A 16001-nucleotide genomic window follows, 5' to 3' on the forward strand; every position below is an offset into this window, starting at 1 on the left:
AATTGAGTCAGAAGTATAAGCTTAGGTACATTTTCTTATTGAATTACGAAGTATTAGTCGCTGTTACCCTGAAAAAAGGGAATACCAGTTATGATATACTTTTACCTGCATTGATTGTTTTAAATACATTATCAATTTTTCCTGCTGAATTATAAATACATACCACATTCATAATCAAGTAAGTTAAATAATTTCCCATGCATATTTACTAATTATTCCTTTTTTGTTTTGTCTTTTTCACTTTTTTAAACAATGTATTTGAATTAGTTGACAATGTGTCAATGTATTTGATTCAGCTGACAATGTAATAAAACTGTTATCCATGATATTTTCAATTTATTTATTTACAGTCTGTCTTTTTATGTTTTATGTGACCTTTTTTAAATTTTAAGATTTGAATACCTGTAATCCAAAGGGTTTAATATACTTTTTAGAAACCAAGAGACAGTTTTATAGATGAGTTTATTCTAGATTTTCTATTTCTGTTAGTGTATTACCTCTTGACTCAAATTACTTAGGCCTGTTTATAGCCACTATTTTGATATTAAATTAAAAGATAGAAAAAATTTTCTGAGAAGAATTCTCCTCTGCTGAATCCTTTACTCAGCATTCTCCAGTAATTACCTGGAGCTGATTGCAGGGCAGTGGACTTGATTTCAAACAGTGGAATCTGAGCATTGTCCCCAGCTGTTACCCAGAGTAAAGCCATTTTTAAGTGATTAAGTGAGAATGGATTTTTTTTTAAACAAGGAATTTTTTTCTCTTCATTGCAGTTCATATATTCTTACAAGTTCCTAAGTATAATTTAATTAATTAATTTATTTATGTGGGGCTCAAACTTAATAACCCTGAGATCCAGAGTCACACGTTCTACCAACTGAGCCAGCCAAGCATCCCTGTAATAATTAAATCATACAGTATGATCTTGCGTATAGGATCATCTGATTTTCTGATCTTAACGTTTTATTCTAGTCTCAGGTGTTTGTTAAACAGCACTAGTTTCTAGGATTATTTTAGCTACACCAGAGGTTTCCCAAAGGAAATTTTAATTGGCACACAGCTATTTCCTTTCATTTGTGTATGGTCTGTGGCTGTATTTGTCACTACAGCATATTGAAGTAGTTGTGATAGATTGAATGGCAGGCAAAGCTTGCAATACTATATTTTCCCTTAAAAGAAAGTTCTCAGGCATCTTTCTTAGAGAATCACATTTAAAGATGAAAACACCAAATTGGGACAATAGGGGTCTAGTGATACTATAGAAGGTGGTGAAGAGAAAGGGCTTATTAGGAAGGAAGGTATATGAAAGTAAACATTACAGATAGGGAACCAGATAAATTTCTAGGATAAGGGTCAAGTCTTAGAATCATGTTAAAGAATTATATCTAAAGAGTAAATGTAGAATGGGTAGTTTTTAAAGACATTTTGACAATTGTTATGTTTCCTTTTTTACAATATAAATCTAAAGCTTCCAAGTGATAGACAAGAAAAATGGGGAGGTAAACCAAAGATTTTAAAACCCATGTTTCAACCACAGCATAAGGTTGAATTAAAAAAGAAAAAATGATTGAATTTTCTTTCATTTTGCCCATTTGCTCTTTTTAGTTGGAATCATGCTTTTAAATAAATTTATTTTGTATTTATTTCACTTAAATGTATATCGCTAATATTTCTTCATTTTATTATAGTCAACATAATTATCATTTGTAATGAATAAATGATAGTTCATTCATGATTTACTTTTCCCTTGTACTTGTTTTTTTTTCTAGTTTGCTATGCTTTATAAATATTCTATATTTTAAAGATACATTTGGTATCCTAAATTTATTAGGATAAGGATCTAGTTGGGGAGTGCAGGGTATGCATATTAGTATGACTTAAATGTTTTGTTACATTGCTTTGTGACAGCATCATAAGCATTGTTGATTGCCATCAAGGATAATTACTACTAGTGCTAGTTTCTCAGAACCATCTTTGTGTGTCTTTTTCTTTGATAAATAAACAGTTCCAAAAATTGAAAATGTTTTTGTGTGTGTGTGTGTGTGTGTGTGTGTGTGTGTGGTTTTAATTGGCATTGCTTTGTGGATGAGTACTTTCCCATTTATGTGCGTTTTCTCCTTTTAATTTGTTTAACTTCTATGAACATTTTCTGTGAGGGGTGTGATATTTTACCAGAATTGAATGAGCACTAATTCATTACCATTATTATATGATTTCTCATCTGTTGTATGTATCTTGGCCAGGTTTGAACATCTTATCTTTTCACTTATATTTTTATATTTTTTACTTATATTTTTATAAAGTTTAATCATTTGAAAGTCCAGACTTTTCAGAAATTTAAGAATTTTTCCTATTAGGAATCTCAGGCCCCCAGTCAGGGACCTGGGGCCATTTATTTGCTTACATGGCTTTTTGATATAAGGAGATTTATCGTAGCTGCTAATTCATCAGGGCAGTGTCATGTTGCTGCTCTTATGCTCTACTTCCTGAAGGATTTTGCTGTCATTTGTTATGGAGATAAATTTGATCAATCTCTTAAGTGAAACATCCTTTCCCTTACAAGGGTTCAAGATTATGGTTTGCTAAATTTAGGGAACTTCCTAAATCACTTCAGTCAACCTTTAATCTGAGTTGTGAGTAAAATGTGTACCTCTTATTTATATAGAATATTTTATTTTATATTACATATCCGTGTTCCCAGTTCTTTAGGTTATGACTCACATCTCTAGGTACATTTTTATACTTGGTAACTGGCTAACAACATCTAGTAGATGTGGGAAGGGTTTGGAAACTCAAACAGTTTAGGTGATGGACAGAAACAGTACCGACCGGCCTTTCCTTTTTACCCTTCCACTATACAAGGAAATGTTTTTTGAATTTGTTGGTTTCTTATAGTTAAACTATGAATTAGGTCTGATGGTTATGTGTTCACTGAAATGCCAGTTGGGACAGAACATTTAAACTGAAGCTGATAGAGAAATCTGTACTTGAATCTTCTTGGCATTTGAAGGTAAAAGTCTTGTTTCTGAATTTTAAATTTTCATTGGAAAGGGGACTGACTAAAAATTTTACCTTAAATGCACATTTGATGCTGGGTCCCATTACATCCTTACATAAGAAACTTTTCAGTGATTACATTTTTTCCCTTAAATGAAATCTTGAAATCTAAACCTACATTTTTTTTCTTTTGTTCTAATAATCACGGTCTTGTGGCTTAGTGTCTGGTAGCATGTCTCCATTGTTGATGGTAGAGGGGGTGTACTCCAGTAATAGTGTCTTGTTGAATGGTTAGCATTTTTTGTTTTTGTTTTATTTTTTCAATAATGGCAATATAAAAAGTAATGTTACAGACTTTGTATATTATGTGAAGGTCTTGACTTTTTACATTTTAAGAACAGCTCTATTGATATATATTTTATATACTATAAAATGTACCTAATTTTTTCATAAAATTTACTGACTTTTGCAACCATTGCCAGGTACTTTTAGGATGCTGCATTACCAAAGTAATATCCTTCATGCTCATTTACATACATTCTCTGTTTCCACACCCAACTTCAGGTTACCATTTAATTTACTTTCTGTTTCTATGTTTTTTTTTCCATTTCTGTAGATAATTTACCTTCTTCTATAATAGATTGCTGAAGACTTTATATCGTAATAGATCCAATATTATAAAAATGAAAATTGCTAAAAGAATTGCTAACTTAAAAATAAACAAGTATAGGATTTTAGACTCTGCTTCCTAGATAATGCCGTCAGGATTAAGAACACCTATATTATAGGCCTTAAACTATTCCTATGTTGGCTAATTTAATTTAAATTAAAAAGAAACTACAATTATTTGGGGAGGGGAGCGTGCATTAGTATGCTGATTTGAATAGATCTTTTGAGATCTTTACATGCCAGTTTATGCAAAATGTTAATTCATGTACAAATATTGGATGCTACAAAAGGGGTTATCCCTGATGTCATTGTATCTTTAAAGATGTAAATTAGATAGATGGGAGAAGAAAAAAGTGTATAGCTATTATTGTCGGTTGAGATAAATGTTACAGGCATTCCTGGGTGGCTCAGTCTGTTGAGCATCTGACTTTGGCTCAGCTGGCATCAGGCTCCCTGCTCAGTGGGGAGTCTGATTCTCCCTCTGCCCTTCCCTACCCCCCACCCCCTGCTTGTGCACTGTGAACGTACACAGTCTCTCTCAAATAAATAAATCTTTTTTAAGAAAGAGAAGCGTGGACAGTGTTGAGGATATAGGTAGATTGTCTTTCAGAAAAAGGGCACAAATTGTGCATGGCAGTTTGCATTTGGAGAACAAAGTTTAGGAGAAATTCTGAGTAATGATGAATTTATTTTTTAGACAATATGGTACTCCAAATTCTCATAGAAATGTATTTAACTACCATCACATTTTTTGTAATTAGAGAGAAACATCTATATCTTACCACTTTAACTGAATTATTTCGTTCATACCATTCTGTTACCTTCTGATCTAGTGTCCTGTAGTTCCACATGGAAAACTGTATCCTCAAAACATTCCTTTTACCTTATCGTTTTGATGTTACAGTTGACACTATAATTTTTTTTCATATCCCGAAATAGATAATTCATAATTTACTTAAGCAGCATACATGTTGTTTGAAAAGTGCCTTTATTGAAAACAGAATAGTTTTATTAGAAATGTCTGTATTGTTAAAAGTAAAATTACATGAGATTCTGTTTATGATATGGGGTTACTTCTATGCATAAAATCAAATTCCCATACAAGTCTAATTTATGTGTTTACTTTTCAAATAAGTGTAATTAGTAGCTTAAGACTTTTTCCAGTTTTGACTCTATCGGTTGCCAGATTTAAGAGCATTTTCATTAGTATATTGGGAAAAACAACTTTTATCATAATGCATATTTTTTGACTGCTAAGAAAGTTGTCCATATAGTCATATAAACAAACGGGGGAATTAAGATGAGGGAATAGTGAAATTTGGTATTCACTTGGTGGGTATAAGAACATGGGAAGTGTTTTGAACATGTCTGTTAAAATGATTTTCATGAAAAATTGTCTGCCTGTTTTTAAACATGGTAGATCGCAGTGCAGCTAGATCATGCTTTCCTCTGCAGGCTCCATCTACTGTTTGAAGCTTCTGCCCCAAGCTTGCATTGTTTATAGGAGAACCTGCGTCATACCTTTATCTGTAGCCTTCCTTTAGGTCTTAAGGATCCTGAAACCTTCCCGTGGACGTTGGATTTGGTGGAACAGCAACCATGGTAAGGTGTATATTAAGACAGGAAGGTGAAAATCTACTGCAAGGACCTAGTATAATGGTTTACCAGAGTGTGGGGTATCTTTGGGTTCTTAATGTTAGAAATAAGAAATCAGTCTTTAGAGATGGTATCTCATTGTATGAAATACCACCTGAAGAACAGCTATGTCTGTCGTCCTATAGTAGTGATAAAGTGGTTGGAAATATCTTAAGGACGGATATTACATGTGAGAAAATACAGAAGAGAGTTTTCCTTATGACTTAAAATAGTAAGAGACCATCCAGTGGATAGAAGACTGAGGTTATAATAGACATAAATTCTGCATTAAAGGTGGAGGGGTTTAGCAATTCAGGGCATGAGAAATGCATAATAATAAGCAGTTTCTAAAGAGATAAACACCCTAATAATCTGTTTTGTGGTTCTGTTAAACTTTAGATTACTTATAGCGTGTATTCCCGACAGGAAAGATATGTTAAGGCAGCAAAAATTGATTTGGAAAGTGGAAGGAATATTAGATTTTATGATAGCTTGTGGTCTTCTTAAGGACTACAGTATATAAATAGAGATACAGTATTATCAGCATATTAAAATTTCAGTAGAGTGGGTGATTTAAGATAAAAATATTTTTAGAAGTGACTTAGTAGGTTAAATCAAACTGAAAAAGGTTTGAGAAACAACTGTTCCAAACTCTGAAGGGGAGGGGATGTGGGGTGTGATATAACTAGGATAAAGGTCTTTGGGGAACTAAATAATAGTTTGTATTTGCAATGGGTCAATGGGAATTGGAAAGTTTCTGATGGGGGTAGGAATTTCCCACTGTTTGGCTACAGGTCTAGGGGAAAAGAAATACTCCATAGGGTCAAGTGTTCTGAAAGAGAGTGGGATTTGGGATTAAAATTGGGAAAGGAGACTAATTAGAATGATGGAATAACTAACATGAAACTGGGTTTGTGACTCTGTTGGGGAAGAAATGTAGTTAGGGAAATATAGTTAGGATGATGGGAGACTACACTCGAGACATTCTGAGAAGTAGAGGGTTCCACAGAGTAGTATAGTTGTTCTGGGCCTAAATTGGGTCCAGTATCTTGAGACTGAAGGGATTTTTGGAGAAAACAAGGGAGGCAGCATGTGTTAAGGAAACCAAGTTTGGATTGACAAAGGAATAGGGAAGACATGGTGGGGAGGTTATAACGTAATTACAAACTGGCTTATGACTGACTGACAACTTTCTTACTCCTTTCAGACTGTGGGAAAGAGCAGCAAGATGCTGCAGCATATTGACTATAGAATGAGATGTATCTTGCAAGATGGCCGGATCTTCATTGGCACCTTTAAGGCTTTTGACAAACATATGAACTTGATCCTCTGTGATTGCGATGAATTCAGAAAGATCAAGTAAGACCATTTTGGGTTTGGTTGGTGGGAGAATGAGGGAGAGGGTAATAGGAATAAGGAATTATAGAAGATAACTGTTAAGGGAGGAGGAAAAATGTGGCAGGGCTAGTCTATTGCCTCACAACCTAAACCATTACTGAATCGGATTAGGGTCTCCCACTCTTAAAGTCACTGTATTTACACTACTGTTTTAAGTTTGCAAACATACATGAACTTAATTTGGAATAGAACTCACAGTATGAACAGAGTATCTACATTTATTTAAAAAGTTATGAGATGGGGAATCTGGGTGGCTCAGTGGGTTAAGCCTCTGCCTTGGGCTGAGGTCACGATCCCAGGGTCCTGGGATCGAGCCCCGAATCAGGCTCTCTGCTCCGCGGGGAGCCTGCTTTCCCTCTCTCTATGCCTGCCTCTCTGCCTACTTGTGATCTCTCTCTCTCTCTGGCAAATAAATAAAATCTTAAAAAAAAGTTATGAGATGTTATTAATAGGTTAGGTTCTGCAGCATTCCTGAGGGAATCTTAAGGATAACAATTCGATCTTAGTGGTAGAGGAGGTGGGATATTATTAGAATACTCCAGGATAAGTTCAACATTTGTTATGCTAGCCTCTTTGCATGTTCCTTGTTTTGGCCAAATTCATCATGTGCAGTGTTGATTTGGTGTCCATCCTTAATCCTTTTTGCTATTGTATTTATCATATGCCCACTTCATTTCTTCAGGAATAACCTTTATGGTTATGCCTTACCGCATTAGGCTACCATCTTTATACCTGTGACCAGGGAGCTTGCTTTCACAGGGAACTGTTGACTATCTGCAGCAAGATCACAGAAATTGGTGGATCTTAGTGGCATCCTACTTCCACTCAGTTGACTTTTCATTCAGAGGTGTTGAGTTGGTGCTTGTAATACCTCTGGACATTCAAGATGGCTTTGTTTTAGGCTTTTATCATGGGATAGAACTTGTGAGGCATCACCCTGGATTCTTGGATATCTGGATATCCAGAAGTTTAATTTGCCTATTTCATATAGGTTTTATTAAATATGGAGAAAAAGATAATGCTCAGCATGAGTTGTCTGCTGTACTCTTTTAAGTCTGTTCCTCTCAGGTAAAAAACATATTCAAAAACATATTCCACAGGGGCACCTGGGTGGCTCAGTGGGTTAAAGCCTCTGCCTTCGGCTCAGGTCATGATCCCAGGGTCCTGGGATCAAGCCCCGCATCGGGCTCTCTGCTCAGCGGGGAGCCTGCTTCCCCCTCTCTCTCTCTGTCTGCCTCTCTGCCTACTTGTGATCTCTGTCTGTCAAATAAATAAATTAAAAAAAAAAACATATTCCACATCTTTCCCTTTTCATGTATTCTCCATCTCCTCCCTCCACACCAAGTAGGATTATTTCAGATATTCTAGGATGGTGGCATGTTTCAATGTTTTTTCTTTTTTTTTTAAGATTTTATTTATTTATTTATTTATTTATTTATTTATTTTTTAAAGATTTTATTTATTTATTGGACAGACAGAGATCACAAGTAGGCAGAGAGGCAGGCAGAGAGAGAGGAGGAAGCAGGCTCCCTGCTGAGCAGAGAGCCCGATGTGGGGCTCGATCCCAAGACCCTGGGATCATGACCCGAGCCGAAGGCAGAGGCTTTAACCCACTGAGCCACCCAGGCGCCCCTATTTATTTATTTGACAGAGAGAGAGATCACACATAGGCAGAGAGGCAGGCAGAGAGAGAGGGGGAAGCAGGCTCCCCACTGAGCAGAGAGCCCGATGCGGGGCTCTATTCCAGGTCCCTGGGATGATGACCTGAGCCAAAGGCAGAGGCTTAATCCACTGAGCCACCCAGGCGCCCCTCAATGTTTTTTCTTGTGTGTGTAAATAACCCAGATTTTTCCCTAAAATACAAATTCTAAAGGTATTTGAGAGTTTCAGGCATATTAATTTCTCTGTTTCACTTTTCTCACTAAGATATAAGGATAATTTCACATGTATAATGCTTTAAACTGCACATTATTCTCTGATAATACTTAGTGAGGATTGTTGAATGACATTGTCAATTGCTTTTACCCGTATTACATAGTATATGCCTCATGAATATATGATTTTTGCTGCTGACAGTTGTGACTACAAAGTTTTTTTTTCAATTTTGTCGTTAATTATAGTTATTTTATTTTAATTATAGTTATATTATGTAAGTGGTAATGCCAGTAGTGCATAGTCATGTCTTATTCAAAGCCGTTTTTTTTTTTTTTTTGCCGTTATCATTTGGTATGAACACACTGCCTCTTATTGTTACTATTTTAGTTGTCTTGTCATCTAGATTTACTTAAAATATGATTTAAAAAAATTTATTTCCCAAGTTAACGTGAAAACACATTACAGTTTACTTGTCTTAAAAGTTTTAGCTGCATAATTTGCATTTTGTTTAACGAAGCAAAAATTAATCTTGCTAAAATAAAACATTGAGGTAACATTCTGAAAAATTTGATAGGAATGGGGTTTACCATTTATCCTTATATGTCAGTGAGTCTAGTGTTTTTGTATTGGTCTTTGTTTTGTCATAACTTAGTAATAACTTAGTAACTGAGCATGAATATCTTCCATCAGTTATTGTCTTAGTTGATACCTAACTTAAATTTTAGTGAGTGATCACTAATTTAATCTCAACAATGTTTACTTTTGATTTATAGGCCAAAGAATGCTAAGCAGCCAGAGCGTGAAGAAAAGCGGGTTTTGGGTCTGGTGTTACTACGTGGGGAAAACTTGGTATCCATGACTGTGGAAGGACCACCCCCCAAAGATGTAAGGAAGCTGTAGGGTAGGACAGAACATTAATGTGGAAGGACATCAGATTATTTGAGGTGTTTGCTAAATGAAGGTACAATAAGGCATAATAATAATACACATTTGTCAAGTAAAATGTGCCCAGCACTTAAGGTCAGTGCTTACTTGTCCATATATGGTGATAAAGGACTTTCTATGTGCTGGGACTACTTATATAAGGGTGGGAGTGACGGATTTATATGTACTAAAAATTTGACATACATACTTTTAATGTGTTGATTGCCTCCATGGTGTACTTGTTTATTCCTTTGAATATGGAACTAATACAAACTAGACGATGTGAGAAAATAGTGGGAGGTAGTGATATTTTAGGAATAAGATTATTTATGACCTTGGTAAGTAATTTAATTTCAAATAATTTTTCTTGTTTCAGACGGGAATTGCTCGGGTACCACTTGCTGGAGCTGCAGGAGGTCCTGGGGTTGGCAGGGCAGCTGGCAGAGGAGTGCCAGCTGGTGTTCCAATTCCCCAGGCTCCTGCTGGATTAGCAGGCCCTGTCCGAGGGGTTGGGGGTCCATCCCAACAGGTGAGGAGATAGGAGAAGGTTTTATATTATTTAGAGAACATGTCTAGAGGCCGAATAGATTTAAAAGCCTGAGTGTGCATCCTATACTATGTAAGCAGCATATGTTGTAGAAGGTGATCAAAGACAAATACACATTAGGGAGGGGAAAGGATTAAAGCCACTTTGATAAGAGGAACTTACCAGAATGCATGAGTAAAGAGAAGTATGGATGGGTAAACCAGAGTTGAGGGATGCCTGGGTAGCTTAGTGGGTTAAGCCTCTGTCTTCGGCTCAGATCATGATCTCAGGGTCCTGGGATCAAGCCCCACATCAGGCTCTCTGCTCAGTGGGGAGGCTACTCCCCTCTCTCTCTCTCTGCCTGCCTCTCTGCCTACTTGTGATCTTTCTCTGTCAAATAAATAAAGTCTTCAAAAAAAAAAGTTGAAAAAATGTGAAAGGACTTAGGTTAAAATAAGGAATGTATTTGGAAAACAGTGTGGAGATTCCTTAAGAAATTAAAAAAAGAGCTATGCTATGACCTTGCAATTGCACTATTGGGCATTTACCCCAACGATACAGATGTAGTGAAAAGAAGGGCCATCTGCACCCCAATGTTCATAGCAGCAATAGCCACAGTCGCCAAACTGTGGAAAGAACCAAGATGCCCTTCAACGGACCAATGGATAAGGAAGATGTGGTCCATATACACTATGGAGTACTATGCCTCCATCAGAAATGATGAATATCCAACTTCTGTATCAACATGGATGTGACTGGAAGAGATTATGCTGAGTGAAATAAGTCAAGCAGACAGTGAATTATATGGTTTTATTTATTTGTGGAGCATAAGGAATAACACGGAGGACATGGGAAATGGAGAGAAGTTAGTTGGGAGGGGGAGATGAACTATGAGAGACTGTGGACTCCGAGAAACAAACTGAGGGTTTTGGAGGGGAGAGGGGTGGGGGTTGGGTGAGCCTGGTGGTGGGTATTATGGAGGGCATGTATTGCATGGAGCACTGGTTGTGCATAAACAATGAATTCTGGAACACTGAAAAGAAATTAAAAAAAGTAATAGTAAAAGAAAATAAGGAATGTAGGGTTTTAGGAGGATGTATGAGTGTTTTAAGATTTTTGAAATGAAAATGGGAGAAATACAAAATTATTATATCATATTTAATAGGCCATGGTATCTGCTGATTACTTTGTTTGAATAATGTGAGAATGTGCCTTAACCTTTACAATATCTGACCATGCCTTGTCAGGTAATGACTCCACAGGGAAGAGGCACTGTAGCAGCTGCTGCAGTTGCTGCTACTGCCAGCATTGCCGGAGCCCCAACTCAATACCCACCAGGTCGGGGGACCCCACCCACTCCTGTGGGCCGAGCAACACCACCTCCAGGTAAGAAATTGATACAGAAAGTAAGAGAATTTGATATTTATCTATATAGACATCAAATATATATGTGTGTGGTGGGGTGTGTGTGTATGTGTGTAATGTTATGTGAAAAAATTATATTTTCTGGAGGAAGTGATGACAAAAAATATTCTAAGAAGATACTGAACTAAGAAACAGCCCAAGTACCTAACTAGTTGCTTAGATTATGTTTCCCACTTTTAAACCTCTTTTTAAGTAGTTTTTAATGAAAAGCTGTGGACTCTTACTAATGGAGTTGGGGATGGCTTACATGGTAATGGTCCAGGAGAAATTGTTCAACCCTCTACTTAGTATCTGGACACATTTCTTTAAATATTATCTTGTATTTTATTCTATCATCTTAACTGAGCTTAATTGTGAGGTCTTTATTTCTACCATTTTTCTTCTCTAGGCATTATGGCTCCTCCACCTGGTATGAGACCACCCATGGGACCACCAATTGGGCTTCCCCCTGCTCGAGGGACGCCAATAGGCATGCCCCCTCCAGGAATGAGACCCCCTCCACCAGGAATTAGAGGTGAGTGGCTACACTTTGTGCATTGGTGCCAGCTGGGCCCTTTAATATTTATGTGATGTTTTTCTAATGGTCCCATGGAATTTTGCTTTTTTTTCCCCCCAGGTCCACCTCCCCCAGGAATGCGTCCACCAAGACCCTAGGATACTGTTGATCATTCTTAAAAAGTCACTTTTTTCCCTGCGATGTGTCTTGTGAAATTGTGTAGAGTGTTTGTGAGCTGTTGTTCCCTCCTTGCTGCATTAATACTAGCTAATAAATGCATAGAACAATTAAACTGCGAGGTACTGTTGTATGTTGTACTTTTTTTGCCTGTTGATTTTGTTGTGGCCAAAGTGAAGACTGGGATTTTTCTGGTTTTGAAGTTATTATGGATGAGGTGAATTCTGTTAAGCAATGCATTTAAATAATTTTCTCTTTGATTCTTAAGATAAAATGGTTGTGATACCTGATTAAGCTTCCTAACTTCTACTTTGTGCATTGACTGATACTAGTTCGTATACATGACACAAAAGAAAACCCTTAACCAGGGGCTTAAGTAAATAGGCTAAGACTTACATATGGCATCTTCCTCTTTGCTATGTCATACATACCTGAAAGGAAGGAGGGATGGGATGAAAGGCCTTGTAAGGCCACCTATGGAAAGAAACTGGTACTGAAACAAACTTTGTTCATTAAATCGAAGCATTTGGAATTGGAGATACTCCTTTTCATGGAAGTTTATATCAGGTAATGAACTTTTACAGTGCCCTTGGGCCTTGTGTGATCAGAATAGATGATATGATCCTGGAACAATCATCGCTGCCTACCAGTAAGTATTTACTTATACATTTTTTTACTTAGTTTATTATTTTTAAAGATTTTATTTCTTTCAGAGAGAGAGCAGGAGAGGGAAGAGGTCAAAGGGAGAAGCAGAATCCCTGCCTAGCAGGGATCCTAATGTGGGACTCCATCCCAGGATTCCAGGATCATGACCTGAGCAGAAGGCAGTCGCTTAACAAACTGAGCCACCCAGACACCCCTTACTTACAAATTTTTTAAATGAATGGAAGAGCCTGGGTACTGGGAGCCAGGGAGATTTCATTATTTTGGATAAGTTGTGTTAGTTAAAATACAGATAACTTACATCCTAAAATGTAGTCGATAACTCTTGAGTACAAATTATCCAATCACATCACTTAGTGGTGTACTGGAAATGTTTAGAGGAATGGGAAATATCTTCCAGTTAAATAGCTGAGGGATGCCCAGATATCTGGGTCTAGTTTGAGATGGTTATGCAACAATGGTGAACTCACTTTTAAAAGGGAGATGGTAAAATTTTTTAGTTTTTACTGCTAAGCTTTCAACTGGGCAATGAATCGGTCCTTATTGATTGTAAGAGTAGCTTATAAAATATGAGTTAAAGATGGTTTTAATTCCTCAGTAACTTCAGACTTCAGTAGATTGATTGTGTCTTTTCCTTTGATTTTACCAAAAAATGTTGTGTATATCACCATTTCCACCTTTTAGTTTTAATTTTTTAAAAGACTTTGTTTGTAAATAATCTCTGTACCCAAAGTGGAGCTCCAACTCACAGCCCTGAGAGCAAGAGTCATATGCTCTACTGAGTGAGATAGCCAGGTGCTCCTTCAATTTCCATCTTTTAAATCATGGCCTTTCAACTAATAGTCTCCCAAGGAAAAGGGACCCTTAAAATTACTGCAGTTATTGTCACCAAATCTGTATGGACTCTCCTAGAGTAGTTTCTAATTATTGATGGCCACTATCAGGAAGGGAACGTAAAGTAGCCAGGTCCACCTTTGTTTAGTTGGTTTATATAAGACAGGTGTAATACTTATTTTAGAGATTGTAAATGTTACAGTGGAACTTCTTGATTACTAGAGCACCAGGCAAAGTACTTGATCTGGATCTCTGAAGGCAAAGCAGTTCTGTTAAGATAGAATTGACTGATATATATGACTTAGAACTTCTGCTCAAAATTGTGTGTGTGATATGCAAAGAGCCTTGTTTTCTATGCAGTTGGCCTTTGTGGACCAACTTTTGAATAATTTATGGTACTTTTTCCTGTTTTGAAAGGAAAACTTTTCTACTTGCATAGATCTTTTAATGCGGATGATCCTTAGATTTTGGCATGAGTGATTGTGCATCATATTCAAAGGAAACCTGTTCTCTCATATTTCCTTAAGTAAAGTTGATGGCTACTTTTGCAAGGTAGAGGTAAGTGACGAGAACTCTAGATTCTGCAAGATGCTTACTTCTAATGGGTGTTTTGATTTGGTGGTAATATTCTTTGTCTGGAACTTCCCTAATTGCTTGATAACCTTGATTGTGGGAACACATATTGAAAAAAATACTTGGCACAGATACTCTTATAATTGCATGTGGAGTATAAGATTGGATCTTTTGTTATGGATTGCTAGATCTGAGCTTCTACAGAGTTCCTTTGTAAACACATAATGACATAAGAGTTTCCAAACATTCATGGCAGTAATACTTGCCCCTTATAGTTTTATCCCATTCTGTATTCACATGAATTACACATTATATCTAAAGCATAGTTGGGCAATGACTTCTTGATTTCCTGGTCACATTTATTAGCAGTAATTTCATAAATATATACACAGAGCACATCAATACAGATTTTTCATTGTGGTTTAAATAATAATTTTAAATAGAATTCTGGGATTTAATAGTTAATGTTACCTTAAATCTTTATGATGGTATTCTGTGTTTATATGATACGATAGGTAAACTGGACTTCATATAAAAGTGTATAAAAATGATGTGGCTTCCTGCCCTCATACACTCCTTTCTCTTCAGTCATGTAAAATTTTATAAGTCCTGTGATTTTCTTCAGCTTTATCAATATATAATTGATAAATTATATTATGTAATTTTCAGGTATGATACATAATGATTTACTATACACCTCTATTGTGAAAAGATTTCTACAAGGTTTTTTAACATATCCATTACCTTGCATAGTTCCATTTTTTTTCTTGTGATGAGAACATTTAAGATTTATTCTGGGCAAATTTCAATTATTATAATACTGTTAACTATAGTTCCCATGCTGTTTATTAGATCCTTTGAACTTAATCATCTTATAATTAAAAGTCTATATCCTTTGATCAGCATCTCCATTTTACACAGCCCATCAGCCCCAGGCAACCACCATTATAGTCTGTTTCAGTGAGTTTAACTTTCTCAGAATTCACATGCAGGTGATACCAGAAGACGAGGTTTTTTTTGTTTGTTTGTTTTTGTTTTTTTTTGTGTGTGTGGGCAACAATGCAAGGTTTATTGAGTGATAACAAAGTGGTAATACAAAGCTCCTAAGGAGGGAGGGTACCCAAGGGGGTTGCCCAGAAGGCTTGTAATTTTGGTAAACCTAACTGGTGTTTTAATTCTCATAGGTCTTAACTTGCATTAGAATAATAATGTAATAGAAAGTAACTTACAGAGTTATGTGGTAATAGTAATACTTGTCTAGAACTTACATAATCTGATTTCAGAGATCAGGAAAACAATTTATTGTGTTCATTTCCAATAAAACTTAATTTTCAGCCAGTAGTCAGTTACAGCCTCTAAGATTATATGAAGTTTTCAAATACATGTTATCCAATTGATAATACATTGCCAGATTCTTATTCATCTGTACATTCCAGTTCCCTGCGAGTGACCATTCATATAATAAAGCTTAATGTTTGAATTATAGTAAATAAGTAAAGCAAGATACATTCTTTTTTAAAATTTGATTTAATTTTTTATTTTTTCGGTGTCATATTCTAATCTTTTTTTTTTTTTTGTATTTCAGTTTTTTTAGTCGTAATAAGGTCTTTTTTGCCCACATAGTTGATGACTCTGAAACGAGGAGAGAATTTGACCACTCAGTTTTCTGATACGTCTCTGTGGATTCTACCCAGTAGTATCACAAGGAAGCTGAAAATGGTGTTAGCTGCAGTTAGGACAAACAAAAATCATTCCAGGTAAAATAACCTTGTAAAGAAAAGTAATAGTGTGTTATAGAGGCCTTGGCTA

At 36.1% G+C, this 16001-nt stretch overlaps 2 protein-coding genes across 8 annotated transcripts in view; both read left to right on the forward strand.

Moving 5' to 3' along the window:
* The window catches only part of SNURF (SNRPN upstream open reading frame), a 23050-nt gene extending 17797 nt beyond the window's left edge, over nt 1-5253 (forward strand). Inside the window, exon 4 of one of the 3 annotated variants that reach the window (XM_080807969.1) lies at nt 5200-5253. The gene's annotated coding sequence lies outside the window, so the exon portion shown is untranslated. Of the gene's footprint in view, nt 1-267; nt 336-5121 lie in introns of those variants that run through there. The other 2 variants (XM_080807968.1, XM_080807967.1) reach the window with 2 other exon arrangements.
* Nucleotides 1-12411, forward strand: part of SNRPN (small nuclear ribonucleoprotein polypeptide N) — a 13020-nt gene extending 609 nt beyond the window's left edge. The window contains exons 2-8 of one of the 5 annotated variants that reach the window (XM_080807962.1): nt 5122-5268; nt 6509-6660; nt 9348-9459; nt 9875-10027; nt 11272-11410; nt 11838-11963; nt 12066-12411. In XM_080807962.1, coding sequence (XP_080664088.1) covers nt 5266-5268; nt 6509-6660; nt 9348-9459; nt 9875-10027; nt 11272-11410; nt 11838-11963; nt 12066-12103 — 723 coding nt within the window. In that variant the 5' untranslated portion in view covers nt 5122-5265 and the 3' untranslated portion in view covers nt 12104-12411. Of the gene's footprint in view, nt 1-5121; nt 5274-6508; nt 6661-9347; nt 9460-9874; nt 10028-11271; nt 11411-11837; nt 11964-12065 lie in introns of those variants that run through there. The other 4 variants (XM_080807964.1, XM_080807963.1, XM_080807966.1 and 1 more) reach the window with 4 other exon arrangements.
* Nucleotides 12412-16001: the final 3590 nt, after the last annotated feature.

The sequence above is a fragment of the Martes martes genome, assembly GCF_963455335.1.
Source record: "Martes martes genome assembly, chromosome: 7".
Taxonomy (NCBI): domain Eukaryota; kingdom Metazoa; phylum Chordata; class Mammalia; order Carnivora; family Mustelidae; genus Martes; species Martes martes.